At 45.1% G+C, this 27,612-nt stretch overlaps 1 protein-coding gene across 3 annotated transcripts; it reads left to right on the top strand.

Moving 5' to 3' along the window:
- The first annotated feature begins 86 nt into the window (after positions 1 to 86).
- On the top strand, positions 87 to 25,934 carry SNX31 (sorting nexin 31). 3 transcript variants are annotated; one of them, XM_081204866.1, is made up of 14 exons: positions 88 to 237; positions 1,602 to 1,676; positions 5,625 to 5,739; positions 6,501 to 6,565; positions 11,418 to 11,528; positions 17,467 to 17,557; positions 17,986 to 18,073; positions 18,246 to 18,315; positions 20,018 to 20,110; positions 21,538 to 21,741; positions 22,293 to 22,391; positions 23,530 to 23,607; positions 24,439 to 24,492; positions 25,113 to 25,933. In XM_081204866.1, exons 1-14 carry the CDS (start codon positions 172 to 174, stop codon positions 25,209 to 25,211), a joined length of 1,308 nt encoding a protein of 435 aa, XP_081060992.1. In that variant the 5' UTR covers positions 88 to 171; the 3' UTR covers positions 25,212 to 25,933. The 3 variants fall into 3 exon arrangements, with proteins under 3 accessions (XP_081060993.1, XP_081060992.1, XP_081060991.1); XM_081204865.1 differs by having other exon boundaries at positions 89 to 237; positions 24,436 to 24,492; positions 25,113 to 25,931; XM_081204867.1 differs by lacking the exon at positions 24,439 to 24,492 and having other exon boundaries at positions 87 to 237; positions 25,113 to 25,934.
- Positions 25,935 to 27,612: the final 1,678 nt, after the last annotated feature.

Raw genomic sequence — 27,612 nt, 5'->3', positions numbered from 1 at the left:
CTGCTGCTCCCCGCCCTCCGGAGGGAGGAGACAGCCGCGTCCCGGCTCCGCCATCACGTGGGGAAAACAAATGCTCCCGCGGCCGCCCTGCCCCATTAGCACAGCCTGGCCAGGCACGCGGCGGGGTCTGGGCTGGCGAGGCGGCGCGCGCGCCTGCTCTCCGCCTCCACCATGAAGATGCACTTCAGCATCCCTCTCTCCGAAGAGCTGCTGGAGAAGTTTGGCGGCCGCTATGTGGTGAAGTAGCCAGGAGGAAGCGGGAGGGAGGGAGGGGTGGAGGGCGGATGGGCGACCGTAGTAGCCGCGCTGGCGGCGAGGAAGGCGGGTTAGAGAGAGGCGCGCGCTTGTGTGTGTGTGTGGAAGTAGCGAGGCGGCGGAGACCCGCCGCGTCTGCACCACACGCTGCAAGAGCCACTTTGCCCGCAAGTTGGCAGGAGCCGCGCCTTTTTTTTTGCGCGCTGAAGGGACGCTGACGCGGGTTAAGAACCGCCTTGCATCATTCGCCTTTCCCTCCTGTGCTGCTTGTTGTGGGGCGCGGTGGGGAGGGTCTGAGAGGGGGAGATGGAAGGGGGGGGGTTCCACAGGGAAGGAGAGCGTGGATTTGGCTTCCCGTTGCAAGCAATTGGTTGAGGGATCCGTCCGCGTCGTGTGGTGCTGAGCTTGGGGGATGCTTTATGCGCAGCTGAGGTGGGGGAAATGGGGCGTGTGTGTACGCGAGGGGAGGAGGCGGAGGGTTGTGGGGGGTGGGTGGGATGCACAGCCTCTGTGTGAAAGGAATGAGGAGGTTGGGAGTGGGGAGTGATTGCCAGAGGCAAATAACTTGCAAGGAGGGTGGGCTTTGCGGGAGTCACGATTTGGGGAGGGTCTGTGCCTGGATGGCACAGATTTGTACTGATGCGCCAGGAAAGAGGATCATTTGAGAGAGTAGAATGTCGTTGGCAGGTGGTTTCACGGGATTGGGGGAAGTGTGTGTGTGTGTAAGAAAGAGAAGGAGGGGGGCTCAGACTATACAACGGCCAAAAGAAGGGAAATATAAAATGCTGCTGTGCCCTGCTTCTCAAGTAAACTGCGAAGATTCTCACCCTATATTTGAAGAAATTACGGTTGCCCTTGTTCATTTGTGTTAAGCACCCCATTGCAATACCCGAAATGATCAAATGATCTGGAGCGGCCAGTCTTTTAAAATAAGAAATATCTGGCAAGCCTAGGGTAGGCAGAGAGCTGCATATACTCCCTTTAATGTGCTCTCAAAGTGCATTATTTCCCCAAAAGAATCCTGGGAGCTGTAGTTGGTTGATGTTGCTGGGGATTGCAGCTCTGTTAAGGGGTTCTTTGGGGGACGCAATGTACTTTAAATGTACTTGGGGAAGGCATGGGAATGAATAGCAGTGTGATGGGAATTGTGAGTTGATTGTAGGGTGAGGAGGCATGGTGGGTGTGCCGTCATATAGGAGGATGCCCTGGTCTGGGGAATTTGCAGGATCTGCATGAGAAGAATTGTGGGGCTCTATGCAAGAAAGTTTGAAATGCAGATAATAGGAAGTGATAAATTCCTCTAACTCTCCCAAGAGGATTTATTTAGAGAATCTGTGTATTTTCAGCTGTACTCTGTGTATCTCGAAGGCTTCCTTTTCTGCAAGGTGCGTTACAGTCAGTTGCACCACTGGAATGAACAGGTAAGATGTTCCGGTTCACTGGTTACCTTCACCTTTCGCTTATAGCTTCTCCTTTTTCATGTTCTGCCAGAAAACATTTCGGAGGATATGTCTTACATGGAAGTGGGGTACATTCTACAGCAGGGGAAGGTCAGACTCCAGCCCTTGTTGAATCTACTTTGTATTTTACTAGAGTCCTGAGATCTGCCAGCTGGAGCAAGGTACAAATGATTTGCACTTAGAACGAAATAATATGGTGCCTCTCAGCTACTGCTGAGTACAGAGGTTTTTTTCTGAGTTCCAGAACTGAGATTCACTCAGTTTTCCCACGTAAAAATCAATCCCTGGTTATTCCAAGTTTTGTTCATTTCTGCAGTCTTTATTTTTTTTAAGTGTTCATTTTGTTATTGCTATAGCTATGCAATTGGGAGTCAGAAATCATTGTGGTCTATCACAAATCACCCAGATATCTTCCAGTAGATCATGACCTGCCTTCCGCCCATCCCTGTTATCTGACATTCATTGATTTGTGAGTGGGGAGTGTCACCTAAATTTAGGAACGTATGGGTCTAATGTTTAGGTTCGATAGGTAGCTATGTAAATGCTCCCTTTATCCACAGCGCTTGATATCCATCAGAATTTTTACACGAATGAGATTATCTGCATGCTAGCAGTTTCCTTTCAAATGAAACTTTGTGTGTAATTACATTTCTGCTCTCCCTTCATGCACTTGGGGAACATTCCCCAAGAATATTCTCAGAATTAGAAATAGATAACTAGTTTGGCCTTTCCAAGTACAAAGGTCAAGGACAGTAAATATTAGGCAGTATGCAGCCAATACTTCTTAAGATCAAATAATACCAGCACATGTGCAGTGCTAATTGCTCCAATGAAAAGGTGGGTGGTGGGCAGGAGTTATAAATATAAATGTGCATGGAAGAGCTTTGCTGCAGAGGGGGAAATTCCCTATCCCCAAAATGGTTTAAAAATTGAGCGATTATGGGAGGAGAGATAGAAACAGAAAATACAATGATTAGTCTCAACTAAGTGTCCATAACAGTTGCACAACCACATTACACACCAAATATCAGTGCTGGTGCTAGTTGAGGAAGGAGGAATGTTTGTATTCAGTGTCAAAACTCAGGGCCCAGACAAGGTAAATTCATAGCGTCAGTACGCATTGCGTATCTGCTTTGTAGCCTTAAGTGATTGGATACTATTTTCCCCTGGGAACTGTAGTTCTGTAATAGGGACAAGGGATTTCTGATTTGCAGCAGCTTGTCCGAACTACAGTTCCCAGGATTCTTAAAGGAGAATCTGTGACAGTTATACAGGTAGGAAACCTACAGTGATTTTTTGTAATTGGATATGTCCTCTGTGTTCTAGTAGTTTATTTTGTAATTCACTGGCAAAGTTGAATTTTAGAAGGCTAGTTATCACTTTTAGGGTTTAGATAAGTGAGGTATATGCAAGAATAAACTACCTTACTGTAGTTTATATGAGAGGGTATAGATATGTAATGGGCATTGTCCTTTGTGTGTGTTTCATTTTAATAACTTCTTTTCACACAAATAGCTACAGAAATATGTTCCAAAATATAGCTCTATTTAGTTGCTTTATTACTCTCTGTCATTGTTTTAAAGGGTCTTGCTAATCATTTCTGCCATTGTTAATTTTAATTATTTTGGGTCATTGGGTCGAATCCAAAGTAGCGCTAAGAGATCCTCCTTCTGTGCCCCTCAACCTGTTCTGGGGGTTCCCCAAAGCCTCTGGAGCAGATTTGGAAAGGGTGTGGGGTGCATGTGGGAATGGGAGAGGATGAGAAACTACTATTGCACAAGTGTAAATCCTTGCGCTGACGGGATGCATTAGTTGAATACTGCCCATAGCCTTTATTGCAATCGAGATGACTTGTCTGGGCTATATCCCCAAAGGTGGCATATACATAATTTTCATAATAAATATCTGAGGCTGGAACAGTATGGACATATTTGTTACCGGTAATTTATAGCTAAAGCAAAACATTTACAGTCGCACCTCAGAAGTCGAACACCTTGTGAGTTGAACATTTTGGCTCCCGAACGCCGCAAACCCAGAAGTTCTGGTTTGCGAATGTTCTTTGGAACCCAAACGATTGGCTGCAAGAGCTTTCTGCAACTTGATTTCTGAACGTTTTGGAAGTCGAACAAACTTCCGGAACGGATTCCATTCAACTTCCAAGGTATGTCTGTAATTTAAGATAATAGGCAGCATCCTACTTCAACTGACTAAATATTGGCAGAGCTTAGGGACATGGTGGTTTTTAATAGAATGTAAGGATAGAGAGGAAAGTTCCACTTAGATTAGATCCATAGAAATTAATGGACCTAATCATAGCCATTAACTTCATTTAGTATACTCTTGAGTAGAACTTACATTGGATGCATCACAATATGTCCAGTGTTTCGACCAGAGTGACTTCAATGATATAACATGGACTGAACTGTGGTGGATCTCTCAGGCTTAATGTCAGGGTGGCGGGTATATGTTTCAGGGCGAGTCAAAGTAAAAAGGCAAGGCATGTAGAGTTGAAGTACAGTGGTACCTCGGGTTACATACGCTTCAGGTTACATACGCTTCAGGTTACAGACTCTGCTAACCCAGAAATAGTACCTCGGGTTAAGCACTTTGCTTCAGGATGAGAACAGAAATCATGGCACGGTGGCAGCAGGAGGCCCCATTAGCTAAAGTGGTGCTTCAGGTTAAGAACAGTTTCAGGTTAAGAACGGACCTCCGGAATGAATTAAGTACTTAACCTGAGGTACCAGTGTAAAGTTTATTTTTTCTCCCATTTCTCTCTGCTGATTTTTTGCTTACTTAAGGCTTAAAGTTCATTCTTTTAATCCCAACTGGCATTAGTGAATATCCAAAAGCTATGAAAGGAGAACTGAGTAATATTGAGAAGAACAGGTTTCTCTCATTTTTCAGGTGCCTTTAACAGGTGGGAACACCTTGTAACCAACAATATGAAATAAATAATGTCAAATACCTTCCCTGGGCATGACAGACAATGGCCTCTCAGTGTTTATCTGTCAGAAAATTCAGATTGTGTTAGCCACCAGCACCCAGCTTCAGTGTTCTTGTCAGAAAGATGCTATCACTGATACAGATTCTTAGCGTACCCTCATCAGAAAGATCCAGGTAACCATATTGCATAATGTCCACGAACATTATTACAACAGCCTTCTTCCATTTGAACCATGTGAGGCATGCTGCTGTAATACTCTGCCTCTAGTAACAGCTTCCAGAGTGGCCCTCTATACACTGGTTGCAAAAACAAACAAAAAAATCAGGAAAAAGGAGTTAGATACAATCACTATAAATTATAGTGATTTGGAGGTTTAATTTGAAATCAAGCTGGATTTGCGTTCCTTGGTGTTTCTGGCAACCTCTCTTGCATCATGGATGTTGGGTCATATTATGATCTGTATTGTTTTAATTGGTACGGTTGCTAAGGGGTTGTCATGGCCTTTGGCTAGAACAGTAAACTGGTATTGATTGATTGAAATGGAGAACCATAACAGTGAATCACTAGTAAGTGTATGGTAATGTGGAACACCAGGCATAAGTTACAAGTTTACTAAAATTAGTAGTCCCTGACAAGTTTTACATGCAACAGCTCATTATTAAACCACCCTGTAAGAGTTGGATGTATTCTGAACTGAAAGGAAGAAAGAAAACATGAAATGCATCTGATTATCCTGGAGATTTCCATTAAAAGGGTTCAGTAAAAATCGTACATATATCATGATAAAAAGAGGAATGCGTAAGAACATGAGTTGTCGATTCTCCCTCTCCAGATTCACAGAATACATTACAGCCCCTTGTATTTCAAGAATATAAGAATTGCTTTGTTCTTCCAGTCCAGCAAGTCTGTCGTTCTTGTCTCTAACAAGTAAAGTGCTCTATCCAGTTGCCCTGTCTTTTCAGTTAAGGCGGATCTTTGGGAAAGGTGTGCCTGCGTTCCCTCCAAAATTCTACCTCGCAATGACGAAGTCAATGGCTGATGAAAGGAGAGCTCAACTTGAACAATATCTACAGAACGGTACAGCAAATCCTTAATACACACACACACACACACACACACACACACACACGTCAATAGTGGTTCATGACACATGGTGCAAATGTAAATTTTATACATGATTTCATTGGATCATAAACTGTTAGATGGTATCTCATCTGTTCTCATGGGCTGAGCATGTTTATTTAGCCCCAAACTATTTATTACAGATGCTGCTCTATCTTGTTCTATAAAACCTCCACTAAATAAAGGCTGCACAGTATTGTTATTTCCTCATATTAGCCAATGGCCTTCAGGCCAACTTTCCAAAAGCACCACCACTACAATTCAAATCCTCACCCATTATAGTCATCAGTTAAGTAAGGATTCAGGAAAACAGATTTAATTTATGTATTGGGTTTTTTATGTTTAGATCCCATCTTTTTCTCCAAGGAGCTCAAGGTGGCATAAATGAAAGGGTGAGGAGAAAATGTGGTCATCTAAAGCATCACTGTGTATATTGATTTATAAGACTTCTCATCAGTAGTTTATGAAATGTGATGATCATTACTCCTGAAAGCCACTCTACACAATGCTTTCTGGATCCTCCAATGTGCTATTAAAAAAAATCCACATTCAGTTATACAAACTTAATAATTATTTTCTACCATGTTTGTCTTGAATATGCATGTACTTTCTTCTATATTGTTAGTTTCCCTTTCAGTCATAAAATGACGGAAAGCTTACATATATAGATAATCCTTTAAGCTGTCAGTCCTGATTTTTGTCCTTTTGTTTTTCAGTGTCAATTGATCCTAGTATTACGAACAGCGATGTCTTTATTAGTTTCTTTAGGAAACTGCAGCAGGTAAACTCTAGTCTTTCACAGAAAACCTATTGGAAAAAGTGCTTGCCTTGTGCTCTCTGCACCTTATTCTGTCTTAAAACGAACTGAAAAATCAGCTTGTTTTTAGAAAGTAACAAATGGGCCCTGGGACAAAATACCATAGTGTGAACTTCTCTTTGATAGGATGCCATGACCATATCCAGGGGACTCCGTTCCATTCGTCCTTCCCTCTGAGTTTTCCTTCATCTCCTTCCCCCTTCCAACAATTGGCCACCATTCCATGCCCAATGAGCATGCTCAGTTCTCTTTGCAATGTTTTGGCTCCACCCCCTTCCCCTTAGGGCCCACCCCCCACTTTCTTTCTTTTTTTGTACTTCTGCAAACCTTAAGGGTTCCCTCAAGGCTGCTCCTGCCTCCTCCTCATGCTTGGATGGTGGTGTTTTGGCCTGGACTTGGAGTTTGATATTAGTGTGCAGGATAAATAGATCCTTACTGCTTAACTTTGCCTACTTTGCTGCATTAGCTACCAAGTTGGCAATAGTTGCAATTTGATATAAGCTGATCTGTTTAAAAGCTAATGCTATTCTCATGCCCTTAATGTTTTTAGGTTTGTTTGTTTTTTAAGTGTGGCAAAAGGGTTTGCTTTACTTACTTACTTACTTACTTACTTACTTACTTACTTACGGTCACTAGATGATTCCCAGAATACTCTCTGAGCACTTTTTTTAAAAAGAAAGCATGCTCCTTGGGACTTGGCTTCAAGAAAATAGCTTTGGGTTATGTCGGGACAAGAAACGATAAATGTGTTGATGTGAAAATGTCAACATCTCTTTATCTTGTAATGGTGGCGACAGCTGCAGTCTGGCACGTACTTCCAGAATGTTGCAACTTGAACTTCTAGCCTCTCTGCCTATATTCTCCTTAGTAGAAACAGTGTAAATACAGTGTATGATCATGGAGGTGCAGTGTCCTAAGGCCTTGCAAGGTTGGAATGATGATAGCAGAGTTTAGTTTCAGTAATTTTATCAATGTGGGATGTGGGTGGCGCTGTGGGTTAAACCACAGAGCCTGAGCTCCCGTTGCTCAGTCCCTGCTCCTGCCAACCTAGCAGTTCGAAAGCACGGCAAAGTGCAAGTAGATAAATAGGTACCGCTCTGGTGGGAAGGTAAATGGCGTTTCCGTGCGCTGCTCTGGTTCGCCAGAAGTGGCATAGTCCTGGCCACATGACCTGGAAGCTGTACGCCGGCTCCCTCAGCCAATAAAGCGAGATGAGTGACACAACCCCAGAGTCGGTCACGACTGGACCTAATGGTCAGGAGTCCCTTTACCTTTAATTTTATCAATATTTTCTGGCCTTCAGTTAAAATCATACCATTTAAGTAACACAGACAGCAAGGACATTTAAATGATGTGACAAGAGTTCGTTTTATTAGTATGGCATAAGCTTTCGTGGACTAGAGCCCACTTCAATCAGATGCATGAAGTGTTATATTCAGGGCAGCTCCAGATCACCTACTTATTAAGTATTGATCTTGGTTTGCTTCTACAAAACTTAAAATTCAGTCCAGTCTTCATTCAGCGTTCATTCCGATTTGCTTGCAAGCTGTCCTTGTGTCTTCTGGTTAATAATTTTTTCATTCCGTACATTCAATGCATTTCCCTGTCACTTTCCAAACTGCAAAAAGCCAGGTGGTGGTTGTTTTTTAACTGCATTTGTTGCATAACAGAGAACTGCAGCCCTCCAGATGTCATTGGGAATACAATACCAACTATATCCCTAACCGTAGGTCATGTTGGCCAGGACTGATGGGATTTGGAGTCAAATAACATCTGGAGATCCATAGTTCCTCATTCCTGCTCTAAGGGGACAGTCATTTAATCTCCTTTAAGTGTACAAACCCAAAGTTTTGGTATGCACTTGAATTGATGACATAAGTGATAGCATAAGTCCACTAAGATTTAATTAAATGTAGTAGGAGATGAAAACAGTGTCCTTGCCTCGTTCATGTCCAAACAGATAGAATCAAATTTCATTATTGGTTTCAGCTTAGCAGTTTTGTACTGGAGCACCACCCTCCAACACACTTTAATATTCTGTAGGAGAGGGCACATTTCAGGCCTGCAGCAGTGTACCCATGTTGTATATGGTTTCCAAATAAAGTAACTCTCAGGTTTTTACTACTTTCCAGTGGCGTAGCTTGGGTTGTCAGCACCCGGGGCAAGGCAAGTAATTTGCACCCCCTAACCCCCAGATGTTGCGCCCGGTGCGGCCGGCCCCCCCTGCACCCCCCACGCTACGCCACTGCTACTTTCATTTCTCTGTGTAGTTCATGAACATCACAAATGCCAGGTTGTACTTTACTCAAGCTGTTTGCATGCCCAACCCGGAGCTTTTGTCCAGGAATGTGATCCATGCATGAGAAGAGCCATGCAATAGAATGCCTAGCTAGCATTCCTTCCACCAAATGCCTGTGGGCTAGCGGGTGCTGCATTATTATTATGCCAAACACATAGCCTAAATCTCAATATGTCATTTTTTTTCAATAGGAGAGATGATTTATGGGAAGGATCATAAATTATGTGTGAACAGCAAGTGTCCATTGTATTTCACTATGTACTTGTAAGTACATTTATGAAACAGCAATTGAAGGCTAAGTAAACATTTTCCAAGCATGAAAGATTCTAAGCAAATAGCTTTTAATAGAGATGTTCTGATACTCAGTGCTGTTTTCTTGCAACACATTTTATAGAGGATCTAGGGCCTTTCTGCAATGGCCTGTAAACAAGAGGAGCTGTAAAACAGCTGAGCAAACCTTTTCCTCCCCTCTAAAATTTCTACTGGTACAGCATGACCCAAGAACATCCTCTAATTTATATGTTTTAAGTTGCTGCATAAATGTAGTGGCGATATTTAGCACATGATTTCCCTCCTAGGATTCTTCAGTATTAACACTTGCATGAAAAATCCTTGTAAGTGAGACTGTACAGTAGAAGTGACTATTGGTGTGAATTTGATGGTATAGTGGAAGGGCGAAACAGGAATACAGTGGTACCTCGCAAGACGAATGCCTCGCAAGACGAAAAACGCGCAAGACGAAAGAGTTTTCTGTTTTTTGAGTCGTTCCGCAAGGCGAATTTCCCTATGGGCTTGCTTCGCAAGACGAAACGTCTTGCGAGTTCTTGCGAGTTTGTTTCCTTTTTCTTAAAGCCGCTAAGCCGTTAATAGCCGCTAAGCCGCTAATAGCCGTGCTTCGCAAGACGAAAAAACCGCAAGACGAAGAGACTCACGGAACGGATTAATTCCGTCTTGCGAGGCACCACTGTATACTGTGATATTCTAAGCACAGAGCTTGGTGAAGAGGTTTGCTGGTGAAATGGGCTGTGAACATGGCAACACAGATTCAAGCATTCCTCATTTCATGTGCCCACTCTGTATGGGTTGAGGACATCTTTGGCAGTGAAACAGGGCTCTCTTCCTTCAACATCTCCAAGACCGTAGAATGGTGAGGTACTTAGAATCATAGAGTCACAGAATTGTGCTGTTGGAATGAACCATGAGGGTCATCTAGCCCAACGTCCTGCAACATAGGACTCTTTTGCCCAGTGTGGGACTCAAACCCACAACCCAGAGATTAAGAGTCTCATGTTCTATAGACACATGCATTGGATTGAATTCATGGCATTTTGCATTCAAAACGTGCTCTACCACTGAGCTACAGCCCATTCCTCATGAGCAGAGCAAACTCAGGGAGATAAGCAGTGGATGGTAGAAGACTCGGACCCCATTTTTGTTAGAAATTGGACACCATTGTCACAGTTCTGAGTCTAAGCATCAACTGAATCTGCTGTCATCATTTCTGGTTTAACACCAAGTGCACTTTGCCACAGGTTAATTCAAGTTCTGCCCACAATGGGGAGAAGGGGAAAATGAATAATCCAGCAGTAACTGGCTTGGAGATTAACCCTCTTAACACTTGCAAAAAAGTAAGGTTCGTTTTTAGCAGTGTGCTAAATGCTTTTTTAGTGGATGCGTGAGGGTCGTGATGATGCCACCTTGTTGGCTAGACCTGAATAGGACTAGCATTAGATACAACCCTTTGGTACAGACTAAGGCTGTAATCCAAAGCACATCTTGTAGAAAGTAAACTACTTTGAAAGCAATGAGATAGGTGAAGGAGAAGCTGCCACCTTTCACTCCTTAATGCTCATAATTCGTTCTAAAAATAGTTGTTACTTCTTCTCATCATGAAGAGAGATAAGAAGTTTGTGTGTGTGTGTTTGTAACTAAATGCCTAGGGTCCACAACTATATTTTATTGCAGCGCTGTCGCTTGATTTAAGGTATAACTTTAATCAATTAGTTATAATTAATCAAATCTGCATAAACTTGTATATGAGCAGCTGCAATTCAGAAGAAAATAGTGTTTTTCAGATGGTTGCATTGCTGTGTCACAGCGGACCATAACACAAGAGATATTCCCTCTGCTCTCAGAAGGGCTTGGAACTATAAGCATTTAGATTAAAAATAAACAGTTTAATTGGTGCACTTCTTTAATTGATAAAAAAAATCAATTTTACATAATTAATCAACTAAGTGCTGCAGACTTCAACATCTGCTTTTTTAATCTTACCAAAGCCAGTTGCCCATTTTTACTATTTTGGGGATCAAAAACAGGGATAGAAAACATGTTGCCCTTCAGATATTTTGGACTACAACTCCCTTCAGCCCTGACCACTGACCATTCATTTCTGACCTAGTTTGCTTAACGATTCACCGTTGTTTTTTTCCTGAAGTGAAGAAGCTGAAATCTTCGCTTTCAGATGCAAGGACCACATATATAGGAACTCCAATCCCATGTTTTCATGTCTTGCAGGATACATTTAAAATCCAAACCCAACAATCTTTTCTGGATGTTTATCTTGCTGATGGACGGTATCTCAGAATTGATATTCAGACATCAGATACTGCTGAAAGAGTGCTAGAGGCAAGTAATTTTTAAATGTTCTTTACAGTATCTCATATGAACCAATTCACAAGCATGTTAAGCAATACGTTGCTGTTGTGTCTGTCCAGATATCTCAAGCAAAGTACTAGCTTAAAAAGACACTTATTTCTTGGTGGCCAAGCCCAAACAAAATGGAGCAATTTGGACTGAACCAGGGATTTCTGGCAGAAAGAACCAGTAGATAGAATCAGTGAGGCAGATATGTAAGAGCCTTTTAAAACTCATTTTTCATGATGAACGGTTATGAAGAATGTGAAAATTTGCAATATTTCTGTTTCATTTCTGTAATGGGATGATTAGCTGCTTGTGCGTAAAATCGTGCTCCCTCAGAGTTTGTGCGACTCCACAAACCTCTGTGTGTGACAGAGCTCCACAAACATGTCTGCTCTTAGTCACTCGTAGAGTCTGACAGTGGCTGTCTGCGGAAGCGTTTCCAGCAAAGAAGCTCCTTAACGGAAACGCGTCTCCTGGACTCACGGCGTGACAGTTTCCGGCGAGGTGTGGGTCTCCCTATGGGAGACTCAGATACCTCCCCACTGTTCTCGCTGGAAGCGTCTCTGAGCCCTCCCTCCTGCTCGCATTCCCTCAGAGATCCACTCCTCCCCCTGCTGGTTCCTGCCTCAGCTGTTGAGTCTCTTTCTTCCTCCCTGAGACCCTCCACCGCCTGATGCTCCGAAGGCAGTTCCCTGACATCCACCTCCCCTCCAGGGCCCCCCTCACCCCCTCCCATTTCCTCTTCCCTGGGAGGTGAAGGGTTAAAACCCCGAAAAGAATCTTCTTCATCTTCAGACGTCTCGAACAATTCCCTCCATTGATCGCCGTCCTGGCTCGCTGAATCCTCCTCCTCTTCGGAATCTGTGAACCCCTCCAACTCCTCTTCCTCGTCGGTGGTGGCAAAGTATTTCCTTCGGAACCTCGCTACAGGCTGAGGTTTGCGTGGGAACCTCTGATGAAAAGTTTCTATTAAAAATTCGTCATTGACATCCTCTGCCCTAACCCAGGTGTTTTCCGACTCCGGTTCCCCTTCCCACATTACCAAATACTCAACTTGATCTCCCTTCCACCTGGAATCGAGGATCTCCGCTACATGGTAGCTGTGTTCCTTCTCCTCCATTGCTGGTCCCCTAGTGACCCTCCCTTCACTGTCCCCTTTATACGGTGACAGCAATGACCTGTGGAAAACTGGGTGCAGCTTCATGTGGTTCGGTAACCGGAGTCTGAAAGCCACTGGGTTGACCTGCTGCATGACTTCAAATGGTCCCAGCCTTTTGGGTCTTAACTTCTTACAACCCCCTTTGAATGGCAACCCTTGGGTTGACAGCCACACCTGGTCCCCCACCCTGATGCTTTCACCTTCCCTTCTGTTTTTGTCTGCCTGCCTCTTATATTCCTCCTTAGCCCTGTTTAAGTTGAGTTGGAGCTGGCGATGGATCGCTTCCATTTCTTCAACGAACTGTTCTGCAGCTGGAACGCTCCAGTTCTCCCCTTCCCCCCCTGGGAAGGCTCGGGGATGGCACCCGTGATTAGCCAAAAAGGGGCTCATCCCCGTGGACACGTTCTCTGCATTGTTGTAGGCAAATTCTGCCAACGCCAGCTTCTCCACCCAATCATTCTCTCTGTCATTCACATAACACCTCAAATATTGCTGGAGGACACCATTAGCTCTTTCCGCCTGCCCGTTGGTTTCTGGATGACGGGCCGTTGAGAAATTAACCTCAACATGCAGTAAGCTCATGAGCTTCCTCCAGAACCTGGAAGTAAATTGTTTCCCTCGGTCTGAAACCACCCTCAAGGGGGCGCCATGCAACCTAAACACATTTTCTACAAACAATTTGGCTGTTTCTTCTGCTGTGACCGCATGTGAGCAGGCTATAAAGTGGGCCATTTTAGTTAACAGGTCTACCACAACCATGATGGCTGTTTTCCCTCTAGACCTTGGCAGATCAGTCATAAAATCTATGGCCACTGCTTCCCACGGTCTTTCAGGTGTGGGTAGTGGTTCTAATAAACCTGCCGGTGCCCGCCTCTCCCCCTTGGCTCGTTGGCATTGTTCACACCCTCTCACATACTCCCGCACATCTTCCCTGACCTTGGGCCACCAAAATTCCCTGGTAACCAGCCACATGGTTTTGTGTTGCCCAAAATGCCCTGCTGTGGGGCTATCGTGCAGTTGCTTGAGTACCTTCTCCCTCAATTCCCCTTCGGGTATATATAACGCTCCCTTGTAGTACAATGCCCCGTTTCTCTCCTCAAAACCCCCGGGTTTGTCTCCCTCCCTCCTGAGACCCCTGAGTTTGTCCTGGGCGTATTCATCATGCACCGTGCCCTCTACCAACTCCCTTTGCCCCACCAATGCCGCCCCACACACCCAGCGGTCCTCTGGAATGACATGGGTCTCTTCGGGTGCCCCCTCCCCCTCCAAATATTCAGGTTTGCGTGAGAGAGCGTCCGCCCTAACGTTCTCTGGGCCTGGCACGTAACAAATCTCAAAGTTAAATTTGGAGAACTCCTGGGCCCATCTCAACTGCCGTTGGTTGAGCACTCGCGCAGTTCTCCAATACTCTAGATTCTTATGGTCCGTGCACACTTGCACCTTGTGTTGTGCACCAATTAGCAGGTGCCTCCATTTCTGGAAAGCCTCATGAATAGCAAGAAGTTCCCGGTCGTACACCGTGTAGTTCCTCTCGGATTTGTTCAGCTTTCGCGAAAAGAAGGCACACGGTCGCCACTCTGACTCCTCCTTCCCCGACTGCAGAAGAAGCACCGCCCCTATGGCTCTGTCAGATGCGTCTGTTTCGACCCTCAGCTTCTTTTGTAAGTCCACATGCAGAAGTTGTTCTTCCGAGGCGAAGGCCCTCTTCAGTTCCTCAAACGCTCGCTCCGCCTCCGCCGTCCATACAAACTTCTTTTTACTGCTGAGACAGTCCGTAATGGGCGCCGTCAGGTGGGCGAAGTTTCGGATGAACTTACGATAAAAGTTTCCAAACCCTAGGAACCTCTGCACATCCTTCTTGGTTTTGGGTGTTTTCCAGTCCAGCACTGCCTGCACCTTACCGGGATCCATGGCCAATCCCTTGTCTGACAGGCGGTACCCCAGGAATTCCACCTCCTTGGTATGAAACTGACACTTCTCCAGTTTCACCCACAGCCTGTTGGCTTGCAGCCTGCTCAACACTTCTCTGACGTCTCTCACATGTTGCTCCTCATTCTCCGAATACACCAACACATCATCTAGGAAGGCAACGCAATTCTTGTAGAGCAAAGGACCCAGTACGTGGTTCATAAAAGATTGAAAGCACGCTGAGCCTGCTTGTAATCCAAAAGGCATAACGAGATATTCAAATGCCCCCAAAGGGGTAAACATGGTGGTTTTCCATTCATCCCCTTTCCTTATACGTATCAGGTTGTACGCCCCCCTTAGATCCAGCTTTGTAAAAATCTTTCCCTTCCTCACCCTGGTCAAAATATCATCAATCCTGGGCATAGGGAAAGTCACTGGTTCAGTCACTGCATTTAACCTCCTAAAATCACATACAAGTCTCGGCTTGTCCGTGTGCTTTTTATCCACAAAAAACACTGGGCTACCCCCCGCTGCTTTGGACTCTCTGATGAAGCCCCTCTTCAGGTTCTTGTCAATAAATTCTCGCAACTCCTGCATTTCTCTGTCTGACATGGCATACAACTTGCCCACAGGAAGCTGTGCTCCAGGGAGTAGATTGATCTGGCAATCAAAGGGCCTATGAGGGGGTAGTTGATCAGCTTCCTTCTCGCTGAACACGTCGCTGAGATCTGCATACTGTGGTGGTACCTTCACCTTCTCCATTACTTCTGTCCCTGCTAGGGTGGCTTGGGCCCCTGCTGAACCCTTTTCCCCTTTGCAGTGTTCTAAGCAATGTGCTGAACCAAAGGAAACCACTCTTTGATGCCAGCCCACCAGCGGATCATGTAGCGCTAGCCAGCTCATTCCCAAAATAATGGGAGCGCCTCCCAAGGTGGCCACATTAAACGCTATTAGTTCTGTGTGCCTTGCCACCCTCATTATCATTGGGACGGTCTGCAAGCTGACTCCTCCTCCCAACAACTCCCTGCCATCGATCGTGGTCACCTGCAGGGGGTTGCTTAAAGGGATCGTCTGTATCTGGTGTTCAGCAGCAAACTCCTTGCTCATAAAATTGCAGGAGCTGCCTGAGTCCAACAGCGCCTTTATTTTTAGGGGGTGTCCATTTTGCAGCTCTAGCGACACATCAATAACTAGAGCAGGTTGAGGAGCTTCTGGCACGGGCACTTTCACTGCTCTTTGGCCTGGCTGCAGTGCCCCGACTGTGGCAACCAGGCGTTGGCTTTTACCTGCTCCGTTTCTCCCTGCTCTCCTCCCTCAACAGCTCCCACCATCCCTTGCCATTCCTTCCTCTGGGGGCAGACTCTGGCAAAGTGGCCTGGCTGTTGGCAGAGATAGCATTTCCGGGCGCCTTTTCCCTCCTTCTTAACCCCCTCACTGGGGTTTGAAAATGCGCGCGCGCGCGCTGTTCCGATTTCCATCGGCTCTGCCGGCGGGAAAGCTGGCTCAGGAATGTCTGGAATGCGGAACTCCTTCCAACGTTCCCCTCTCCCTTCCCGCCTCTCCAAGGCTCTTGCCTCCTGACGCGCTCCTATGGTCAGCGCAGATTTGGTCAGCTGATCCATAGACACCGCCCTGGGGCTCCGGGACAGCTCGTCTTTCACAGCCGAAGAAAGACCTTCTTCAAATAGCATCTGAATAGGTGCCGCCGATAAATCCCAACCCAGTCTGTGAATCAGCATGGTAAACTCAGTCCAGTACTCACGGACAGATCGGCTTCCCTGCTTGCAAGCCATTAGCTGTCTGCGCACCACCCCTTCCTCAATATCGCTGGAAAACATGATATCCATTGCTCTAAAGAACTTCATCGTGTCCTTTAGGACGTCATTGTGCGTTGCCATTAGGGGTCGAACCCAGTCCCGCGCCCCTTTCTCAAGATGCCCAATTACGAAAGCAACTCGCGATTCCTCATCAGGGAACTCATCGAACTGCACATTAATGGCATATTGCATCTCTGTCCTAAAGGCATGGTAATCCTTGGGGTCCCCCCCAAACTTCTGCACCAATCCTGGTACCTTTCTGGGGAACTGAGTGGCTCTCCCCTTCTTGTCTGCATCCTGAGCCCTTCTCTCCTCAAGCCTCGCCGTCTGCAGCGCAAGTTGGACTTCCAACGCTCGGTACCTTTCTTCCAAGCTTGGACCAGCGCCAACTCCTGCTCCTCCGGTTCCGGCTGGTTCGCTCATGATGCTTTCTCCTGCACAGGCAGCGTACAGAGACTGTCAGACTGCTGTAATGGGATGATTAGCTGCTTGTGCGTAAAATCGTGCTCCCTCAGAGTTTGTGCGACTCCACAAACCTCTGTGTGTGACAGAGCTCCACAAACATGTCTGCTCTTAGTCACTCGTAGAGTCTGACAGTGGCTGTCTGCGGAAGCGTTTCCAGCAAAGAAGCTCCTTAACGGAAACGCGTCTCCTGGACTCACGGCGTGACAGTTTCCGGCGAGGTGTGGGTCTCCCTATGGGAGACTCAGATACCTCCCCACTGTTCTCGCTGGAAGCGTCTCTGAGCCCTCCCTCCTGCTCGCATTCCCTCAGAGATCCACTCCTCCCCCTGCTGGTTCCTGCCTCAGCTGTTGAGTCTCTTTCTTCCTCCCTGAGACCCTCCACCGCCTGATGCTCCGATGGCAGTTCCCTGACAATTTCTCTAAACCTCTGTGGGGAAACAGAAACAGATTTATTTGTTGCATTTTTCTTATCTACCCTGATACAAAAGCCATTTCAAAATATTGTCTTAAACAACGTGACTCATTCGTATTCTTAATGGGAAAGTACCTCTCTTCTCTCCCCACCCCCCTTCCAGGTTGTATCGTACAAGATTGAGCTTTCAAGAGAATTAATAGGCTATTTCAGCTTGTTCCTTATTCAAGATCACAACAATGGGGAGCTGTCTGGTAAGAGGTGCATTGTTTGGTATACTAGACATTGCATTCACATTCCTTTCTATTTGTGCAATGTGGGAAAGCTTTATGGGTGACGGCTATGTAGAAGCAACGTTCTGGCTGAACTCTGGTTTTTCCTCTTTGTTTTTGGTTGACTTTAAAACCTAAAGCAAAACCTATATGTTGCATGGAGAGAAACCTTTTATCGTATCATAAAAATGCAAGAACTTTTGGTTTGCTTTTGCTGGAAAAATATCCCATTTATTTCTCTCCTTTTTAAGTTGGAAAAGGCTGGGGTTACTTCACAAGTTGTGTGTTTCGCAAGCACATATTAAAATGCATTGCATGAAGGAGACAAATATGTGCTTTAAAAGATGTATATTTAAAAAGTCAACTTTTTCCAAAAATTACCTTCCCCCTTTCTTCCCCCTCACCTCTAGTATTGAAAAAACTGGCAGAATTTGAACTTCCCTATGTGAGTCTTCAGAGCATGAAAGAATCGCCTTGTAAGATTGGGATCAGAAAGTGGTAAGCAAGAATGATGAAGAAGCAGATTTAGCAAGATGCATTAAAATGTATATATATGTTGGAGGAAGGGCAGAAATACAGTATTTCAGTAGTAGCTCTCATTGTAGATATTTCACTGGATCAGTGGCTTTGTTTTGTTTAAACTTTCCATTTCCCTCTCCCTGTTGGACAGGTACATGGACCCATCCCTTGATAAAATGCTTATGAATTGCAGAACTTCAGTGAACTTACTTTATATACAGGTACGCAGGTGGGACTGTGGGTAAAACCTGAGCGCCTAGGGCTTGCCGATCGCATGGTCGGCGGTTCGAATCCCCGCGGCGGGGTGAGCTCCCGTCTTTCGGTCCCAGCTCCTGCCCACCTAGCAGTTCGAAAGCACCCTTAAGTGCAAGTAGATAAATAGGTACCGCTTTATAGCGGGAAGGTAAACGGCATTTCCGTGTGCTGCTCTGGTGCCGGCTCGCCAGAGCAGCTTCGTCACGCTGGCCACGTGACCCGGAAGTGTCCTCAGACAGCACTGGCCCCCGGCCTCTTAAGTGAGATGGGCGCACAACCCTAGAGTCGGACACGACTGGCCCGTATGGGCAGGGGTACCTTTACCTTTACCTAAGGTTTTTTCATGTGCAGGTGAGTTCCTTCTAGAAAAGCACTACTCCTGAAATACTATTATGAAAAGAAACTGACTTCTTGTTGTGTTTAAAAGTAGGCTTTCATGAACAAGCAGAGCTTCTTAACTCCCATCCATCAATGCTACCTGATGTATAATAACAAATAGGTGTTCCCAAAGAGTAGGCTGGCCCAACTAGATGTAAGAGTGATAGATCTGGGTTTAAAACACATCACAGGGGGTTGTTCATAGCAAAAGGTCTGTAAATATTCCTCATAGATTACTTCCTCGTGGGTTCTTTCTCTCCTTCCCAGGCATTAGGATATTATTGAAACTGACGTGAGCCTGGCTGGGAGGAAATGTAGGAATTTAAGAAACTTCCTTATACCAAGCCATGTAGCTCAGTATGTCCAGCACTGACTGGCAGCTGCTCTACAGTTTTTCAGGCAGGAATTCATCCTAGCCCTGCCTAGAGAACACTGGATTGAACCTATGACCTTTGGCATGCAAAACGTGTGCTCTACCACTGAGCTACAGCCCATTGCTCATGAGGAGAGCAACCTCAAGGAGATGGGCAGTGGGTGGCGGAAGACTCGAACCACTCATCACCTGTGTGTACCCCATTTGTTGTTTAAAACCGTACAGTTGTCACAGATCTGAGTTTAAGCATCAGCTGAATCTGCTGCCATCATCTATGGTGTAACCCCAAGTGAACTTTGCCACAGGTCACTTCAAGTTCTGCCCATAATGTGGGGAAGGGAGGAAATTGGTAATCCAGCAGTAACTGGTTTAGAGATTAGCACTCTAATACTTGCCCCCCCCCAAAAAAAAGGTAAGGGTTTTTAGCACCATCCTAAATGCTTGCTTAATAGTTGTGTGAGAGTCGTGATATGCCACCATGTTGGGTTGAAATTAAATAAATTGGTGCTTGGCTCCCTCTTATTGCAATGCATGTTACAGCTGGGTTTTATATATATATATATATCACAGTTCTATCATGAGAGCTATTTGAGCTGCAGTAATGCAGACAGTTGAACTAGCAACTGGGTAGCTGCTTGCAGCCTAGTAGTACCTGGTGGGCATGGTGGGACTCTAGGGTTGCAGGATGCTATTGCCACGATTTCTTTGCAAAGTCATGTTGATTGTGCTGTTTCAGAGAACTGTTCTCCACCATTCTTGTACCCCTTCTGCCATGTCAGAGGGACCTGATCCCACATGGATCAGCAGGACTGGCAATTTGAGGAGCTCATTGGTCTGGTGGTTTGGCTGCTGGACTCTTAAGTCAGGGAGAACAATGCATCGGGGACTTTAATTCATACCTTTTTTCTCTTTTTAAGGTTCTGCAGGAAATGGAGAAGAACTGGATCAAGCCTACAGACGGACAGATGCAGAAGCTTCAAATGCTGCAGAAAGCACCTAACAAAATGAAGGTAACACAGTGTTCTAACCTTTTCAGGGTGCATGCTGTGGTGCAAAGACACCAGAGAGAGCATCTGCTTATAAAGGCTTGCTGTGTTCTTCAGCTCTGCCAGGGATTTTTTTATTTTATTCTGTAAGCAGAAGAATCTTCTATCCTCTCCTTGTGTCCCATCCCACCCCAGTTTGCTCAAGCTGGACCCTAACAGAGTGGTTTGTCAGGGGTCTCAGGGAGAGATGAGGATGGGAAACACTCTTTCTGTTAATCCAAGCCCAGCTGCACAAAAAATTAGTCCCCATTTCACAAAATTTGTCCAGGTGTGTTAGATTCTGCTGACGCTGTTCGTGAAAATTAGCTGAGGCCCATCTAAAGTTTGGATGAGCATTAACTTCCTATGCATATTACAGATCATGTGCTAGGAGGGAAGGAAGATGAGCTGTCTTGCCTGCATCAAAGCTATTTCAAAGGTTGCTCTCTGGCAAACCCAGACTGGCTTTTTCCTTTAAGCTCTTCCTGCAGCGCCAGGAGATGAAATGTGAGATTAGCCTAGAGAGGGGAAAGAGCAGACTAGAGACTCAGACCCCTTCTCCCTTCCCTTCTGATCTTTCAACCCCAGCATACTCTATATTGGCACCTCCAGCTCTGCCTCCATAGAATGCCTGCTGCGGTATTTAATTATTTCATGGGTGAAAATGCAGTTTGTTATAAGCATACAAAGAGAGGCAACAGAGAAATAATAAGTCAGTTTTGCGGAATTTCCTGTAGCATTTGTACAATGACAAACTTCTAGACATGCAAAGCGGGAGTATAGCCTGCAGATCACTTGCTACAATATTAAAACAACTCCTATAGAGTGCTCCAGATTTAAATGGATGAGGCCTGGAGACTTGTTGCAATCAACACTGCTCATGTGGAATTTTTCTCACACAAGTGGGCTTCCCCTTCCTCCTCTTCTCCCTGTGCACCTCAAAATGCGCTCTGGGGGATCTTCCAACCCGCTGGAGCAGATTTTGAGGGTGCACAGCTGGCTACAAAAGTTCCATAGTGCTAGCAGAACAGCAGTGTTGAGTTTTGCCTTTCTTATCAAGTTCCAGTTTCTTTAAGCTACTCTTGTGCCCGAAGACTTTGGAAAGGGATTACTGGTAAAAGTTAATAATGTCGGGTATTCCATCTGCACTGCCATACACATTTTTTTCCAGTGTGTTAATCATCCCCACCTGACATTGACATGTATATTCTCAAATGAGCACTGGTATAATTCCTGCATTGATTTTATATGTGAGACGTGGCCCGCAGTATGTTTGAGGGGGCGGGGGCCTAACAACAGAGTCCTTGGCTTTCGGTCCCTTGCTGAAGTTGCTAGCCCTCAGTACCTTCCTGCATCATGTGGTACAGTATATAACCCACTGTTGTCCTCCAGTTTCTGTTTCTCTTGCACAGTTTTTAGAGCTGGCTCAGGAGGTCCAGCACTACGGATACATTAAGCTCGCTCCTTGCTCCTGTGACTATCCTGAAGCAGGCTGTACTGCTGCTATTCATGTGGGAAATAATGAGATTAGCTGCTGCATAAAGTTGCCTAGCAACCAGATCAAAGAGGTCAGCTTCAAGATCAACAGGGTGAGGTGCTGGCAGGTCACATTTCTAGTAAGTACCTTGTGAGCAACTTCACTACTTAACCACATTGTTTAATGCTAACTTTCTTGTACTGGATTTCCTTTAAACTTGAGTCTCATGACATGAGGAGAAAAAATCCCTAAATGAGAGGCCCTGCCTTGTAAGCAATAACACGAATTCTTAGTTTAGATTGCCTTTATGCACCTTTCTTGCTGCACATACACATGTTAGGAAGAAGTTGTTCATTGTTAACATTCCGTGTTCCAAATATCATCAACGGTAGACTAAGTTGATACTTCTGCAGTCTTGCCTCACCTCAGATTCCTCTAAGCACTCTCCTCTGACCTAGGAGAAAGTGATAGCTGCATATAGAAAACAAGGGATGAAAGTTCTGCTGAGAGTGAACCCATTGAAGTTAGTGGGCATTTCTAACTTGCATACAACAATTTTAGTGGGTCTTCTCTAAAAAAACAACAACATTGGAGATATCCTCTGAATACTAGTGTAGTTTAGTGACTAGGCATCAGACTGAAGGACCTCTCAACTAATATTACTGCATCGTTGTTTTTTTAACTACCTAGGGATCTGTTACAGGCCAAGGCCTTGACCAATTCCTGGAGCTCAGGTTTGAGTACAACGATTCTGATACCTGGAGATGGATTGCCTTTAACACAAAGCAGGTTTGTATTACATAATACAAACCTAATGTACATAAAAGGAGAAGCCCGAAGAGTGAACAACCATGTACTGTGTGCCTGCTGAAATTGCAGCACCAAAGTTCAGAGGGGATCATTTTTTAGCAGTTAGAGACCACCTTTGAAGGTGCATTTCCCAATGGAGGAAATCCCTAGTCCATCTGATCCCAGTGGTGCTTTCTGCCCAGGGAGCCCTGCTTGCAGTGGATTAATCTGGAGCCCACTTCAAGCTCCTGGCCATTTATTTGTAGCCATATCCATACCTCTCTCACACCTGGCATCACATATGACATCAGGTATGGCAGGTGGGTGTGGTTTGTGGGTAATAATAGCCTTACAGGGCAAATTGGTACTCGTATAAGGCCTAATTAGGTGTGTGGGCCAGAAGTTCCCCACCCCTGACCTAACCCTTGCAGGCAACAGCTCAACAAGGCCTTACCCGGACATCTTCCTCCATTTTGCTAATGTCAGGGGTTGAAGTTGGGACACTATAGATGCAAAGGATGTGCTTTTACAGCTAAGCTGTGTTCATCCCCCTGCTTTCTTCCCCCTAATATTAAATATAAAGGGGGAAAAGTTGCCTTACAGTGGTGCCTCGCAAGACGAAAAGAATTCGTTCCGCGAGTCTTTTCGTCTTGCGATGTTTTTCGTCTTGCGAGGCACGGTCCGTCGCAACTGCGCCTCTTCAAGCGGCTTAAAAAAAAGTGCAAGACGTTTTCGTCTTGCAAAGCAAGCCCATAGGGAAATTTGTCTAGCGAAGCAACGCAAAAACGGAAAACCCTTTCGTCTAGCGAGTTTTTCGTCTTGCGAGGCATTTGTCTTGCGGGGCACCACTGTATATCTGTTACTTATGGATGACAATTCACAAGAGAAAATATCCCCCAGGTGTTACTGTTATATGTTTAGGTTCACATCAGGAAAGGCTTGTTCAGGTTTACTTTCATATGTAAGTCCTGAATAAATTGAATGATATGGCTAGTGGACTGCAATCGGATAGATTAAGCTGGGAGTAAAAAAACATTCGAACTACAGAGCAAGGCTGATGTACTCTGGAAAGCAGCAATTCTGCATACAAAGTATTTTGTTACTTAAAATCTAAATGTAATATTTATCCCACGTCTAGGCATTTCTCCTAAGCAGCTGCTTAAAAAAGATAATATCGGAGCAGCTGATGACAGCAACCAAAGGTGATCAAGTAATGGTGAGCAAAGTTTGACAATCGAGTTTGCCTGACTGTTGATGTGAGGTTCTTGGCTCCATTGCTCCTGCACGGTGGAGGCTGGGTGATTAGACCAACTGGGACATTGCCTCACCAAACTCAGCCAGCCCCTACTGGCCTTACTTACAGCCAATCAGAAAGTGGCTCTGCCTTTTGTTGGCTTGGGCCTGCTGTTGGTCCCCCTGCCTTTTGTCTTGCCAGCCTTGGTGGGCAATACTGGCTCCAGAGATCCTCACTTGACCCACCCTATGGCTGAAATCATATACAGGCTTAAGAGCAAATCCTACTGAGTTCAATGGAACTAGAAAGTACTTCCAAGTAAACATGCATATGGAATCAAGATGCATACTTTCCATTTTGTAAATGGGAGGCCAAGGAACCTAGTGAGAGGGAAAGTTTGCTCAACATTTGAACATCAACCTATAGAACGACACATCCTCTTGGGTAAGGTTTATAAATCATATTCAGGGCAACTTTAGCAATGATTTCTTTTTTCAGTAGGGGTGAGTATTGCCTGGTATCTGTAGATTCTAGGCTCACCACAGAAATTGGTTCATTGCTTAAAGGAAAAGACCAAAAACAAACCCATTGCTTTCATTCACTTCTCCACATATAAATGCCACTGGTGCTTGATATCAATGGAAATCATGTTCACAAGTTCAAAGAGAAATGTGATTAAAATTGCTGATACTATAGTGTATTTGCCAGTGTCTCCCCTGTGTGAATACACTTGAGTTACATGTTGCCTGCCTCTGTGTGTTTATCTTTCTGCCTAGCAATGATCTTTACATTTTATTAATCTTGTTTTAGCAGATTGAACTTCCTGAACCTGGTAAAGCTAAGAAACCAAGCATCCATCCAAGTCAGGTTTGTGAATTAAATGACATAAACTTGGGTGGAGACCTGAGAGGGGCTGGGATGGGAAAGGAGATGACTAGGGTCCCTAATGCAAGTTGCTGTTCTCTCCTCCTAACCTTGCCACACACACACAACCTGTAATAAGGGGATGGTGACGCTGACATGCCTTTCCTGGTGGTTGTGAGGATTACTGAGCTTATTATCAGAAGTGCTTTGTACACGTCATAGTGCTATATAAACAGTCACTATCACTGCGTCATAGAGGCTGCCACTGCTTATGTCAGTGCAATACAATTGCCGCAGTACTATAACTATAATACCCATTGGACAGCCTTCTGCAACCTGGTGCCCTCCAGATGTTTTGGACTATGACTCACGTCTGCCCCAGCCAGTATAGGCTGCCAAAACATCTGCAGGCACTAGGTTGGAGAAAGCAGGATAAAAAATCTTGATAGTTGCTGGCTTTCACAAACCTTTTATTTCCTGTTACGTATCATTAGCATAGCTGCTGGTGATATTTCCCAACACACAGTTAGGTGGTGTTCTACTGATGTGTGTTTCATGCATTATTGACTAGAGGGTTTTTTTGATCTCTTGGTTTAACATATCGTGTATTTGATTCTGTGCAGATATTTCATTCTGGTTTTAAGCCAAGAAAAAAACCGAACGCTAGTAGACCAAATGAGGGTGACTGCGTGTTTGAGAAAATACGCGAAGAAGACTTGTGACCTGCACTTCAGCTGCTGCTGCTGCCTCTGGGGTTTTTTTTAAAATGAGGAATAGCAAACTTATCACAGCAGTTGTCCTCTGTTTAATAGCAGTCTACATTTTCTAACTCCTCATGTGTTTTTGTTCTTGAGGTTTTTTTTAAAAAAACATCAGCTGCTCCTGGGAACCAGAATTTGTTATAATGGGGAAGACTGTAAATATTTTGCACATATATTTCATTTTATTATAAAAAATGTACAGGACCTTTAAAAAAAAATGGGAAACATTGCATATCTTGGATCAAAGTAACACCTTTTAAAGTATTTGACATTAAGCTGTTAATCTTTGGCCTCTGGAATGTTTACCATTGTTCTGTTCCACAGGATACAAACTGTCTCCCCACAGGTCTTCAGCTTAATGATAAATTACACAGTGCCACTGAATTTGTGGTAAGGTCTTCCTATGTACAAAGTACATCATCTTACAATGATCCCTACTTCCCTCCAGTACCTGTTTAAATGCAGACATGTCTTAGATTATCTCCACCCGTTCCTGCCTCCCAACTGTGCACTGACCACTGGAATAATTACCCTCAGGACTGTTAGGAATGCTCCAGTTTTAATTACTCCAACATAATACAATTTTGGTCTCTTTTTGTTGTTGTTAACCTACTATGTTTTGTATGAGTGTTTTTTAAAAAAAAAATATGCAAGGTGGGAGATAACTTGTGGTGAACAACCTGTGATTATGTTAAATATAAGCACTGTGAAATTATTATAAATGTCGTTATTTCTCTCTCCCCCCCCCCCCGCAAAATACACTTCTTACAAAGCTGAAAATACGGTGGACACCAGGTGTCACTACTACAACTCCCATTTGTTGTTGTTTAGTCATTTAGTCGTGTCCGACTCTTTGTGACTCCATGGACCAGAGCACACCAGGCACTCCTGTCTTCCACTGCCTCCCCCAGTTTGGTCAAACTCATGCTGGTAGCTTCGAGAACACTATCCAACCATCTCGTCCTCTATCGTCCCCTTCTCCTTGTGCCCTCCAGCTTTCCCAACAGGGAAACAGGGAGTCTTCTCTTCTCATGTGGTGGCCAAAGTATTGGAGCCTCAGCTTCACGATCTGTCCTTCCAGTGAGCATTCAGGGCTGATTTCCTTAAGAATGGATAAGTTTGATCTTCTTGCAGTCCATGGGACTCTCAAGAGTCTCATCTAGCACCATAATTCAAAAGCATCAATTCTTTGGCGATCAGCCTTCTTTATGGTCCAGCTCTCACTTCCATACATCACTACTGGGAAAACCATAGCTTTAACTATACGGACCTTTGTTGGCAAGGTGATGTCTCACAATGTTATAATGACCAGCAAATCTGGACTGTCCCCTTCATGGATCCCCTTCATGGATCACTGCCTTGTCGTGGCGAAGGGGCTTGAATAACTCAGAGAAGCTATGAGCTATGCCGTGCAGGGCCACCCAAGATGGACAGGTCATAGTGGAGAGTTTTGACCAAACGTGATCCACCTGGAGCAGGAACCGGCAAGCCACTCCAGTATCCCTGCCAAGAAAACTCCATGGACAACTCCCGTAACCCGTGTTTACTGGCACCAGAGTGGGGAAGGCTACATTAGATCATCATTTGTCCCTCCACTGCTCAATAGTTGCCTGAGTTTGGGCTAATCATAGACTCATAGAATTGTGGAGTTGAATAGGACCCAAAGGCATCTAGTCCAATCCCCTGCAACGGAGGCATCTCAGCACATGGCCTGAATGGCTCAGTTTGTTAGTGTGGTGCTGATAATGCCAAGATTGCAGCTTTGATTCCTGTATGGAGCAGCTGCATATTCCTGCATTGCTGGAGGCTGGGCTGGGTGACACTCTGGGTCCCTTCCAACTCTAAAATTATATGATTCTATCCAATTTTTGAAATTGTATTGGCCCCTGCTGAGGCAACATGGTCTTGTGTTAGACAACCGTTGTGGATGCTAGGGGCAGGTGAAACATCCTTTGGGAAGTGCTAGAAGATGTATGGAGTCAGACACTGATCCATCTACACTGGCAAACACTCCTTTTGCAATCCTACCTGGAGATCGAACCTGCAATACAGTGGACGCTCGGGTTGCGAACGTGATCCGTGCAGGATTCATGTTCACAACCCACAGCGGCACGCCTGCACGCGTGGGTTGCGATTTGGCACTTCTGCGCATGCACAAAGTGCGATTTAGCGCTTCTGTGCATGTGCGGCCGCCGAAACCCGGAAGTAACCCGTGCCGGTACTTATGGGTTTTGGCGGTTCATAACCCGAAAAAGAGAAATGCGGGTGGTGCTGTGGGTTAAACCACAGAGCCTAGGACTTGCTGATCAGAAGGTCAGTGGTTCGAATCCCCACGATGGGGTGAGCTCCTGTTGCTCTGTCC

The sequence above is a fragment of the Podarcis bocagei genome (assembly GCF_964188305.1).
Source record: "Podarcis bocagei genome assembly, chromosome: 8".
In the NCBI taxonomy this organism is placed as follows: Eukaryota; Metazoa; Chordata; class Lepidosauria; order Squamata; family Lacertidae; genus Podarcis; species Podarcis bocagei.
Note: the sequence above shows the minus strand (reverse complement) of the source record. Positions and strands in the feature narration are given on the sequence as shown.

Excerpts from the sequence above, each read along its gene's own strand:
- SNX31 (XM_081204865.1), top strand. The coding sequence starts at position 172 with ATGAAGATGCACTTCAGCATCCCTCTCTCCGAAGAGCTGCTGGAGAAG. Across the intron at positions 20,111-21,537 it reads AAGCACCTAACAAAATGAAG|TTTTTAGAGCTGGCTCAGGA; the intron begins GTAACACAGTGT and ends TCTCTTGCACAG. Across the intron at positions 24,493-25,112 it reads CAAGCATCCATCCAAGTCAG|ATATTTCATTCTGGTTTTAA; the intron begins GTTTGTGAATTA and ends GATTCTGTGCAG.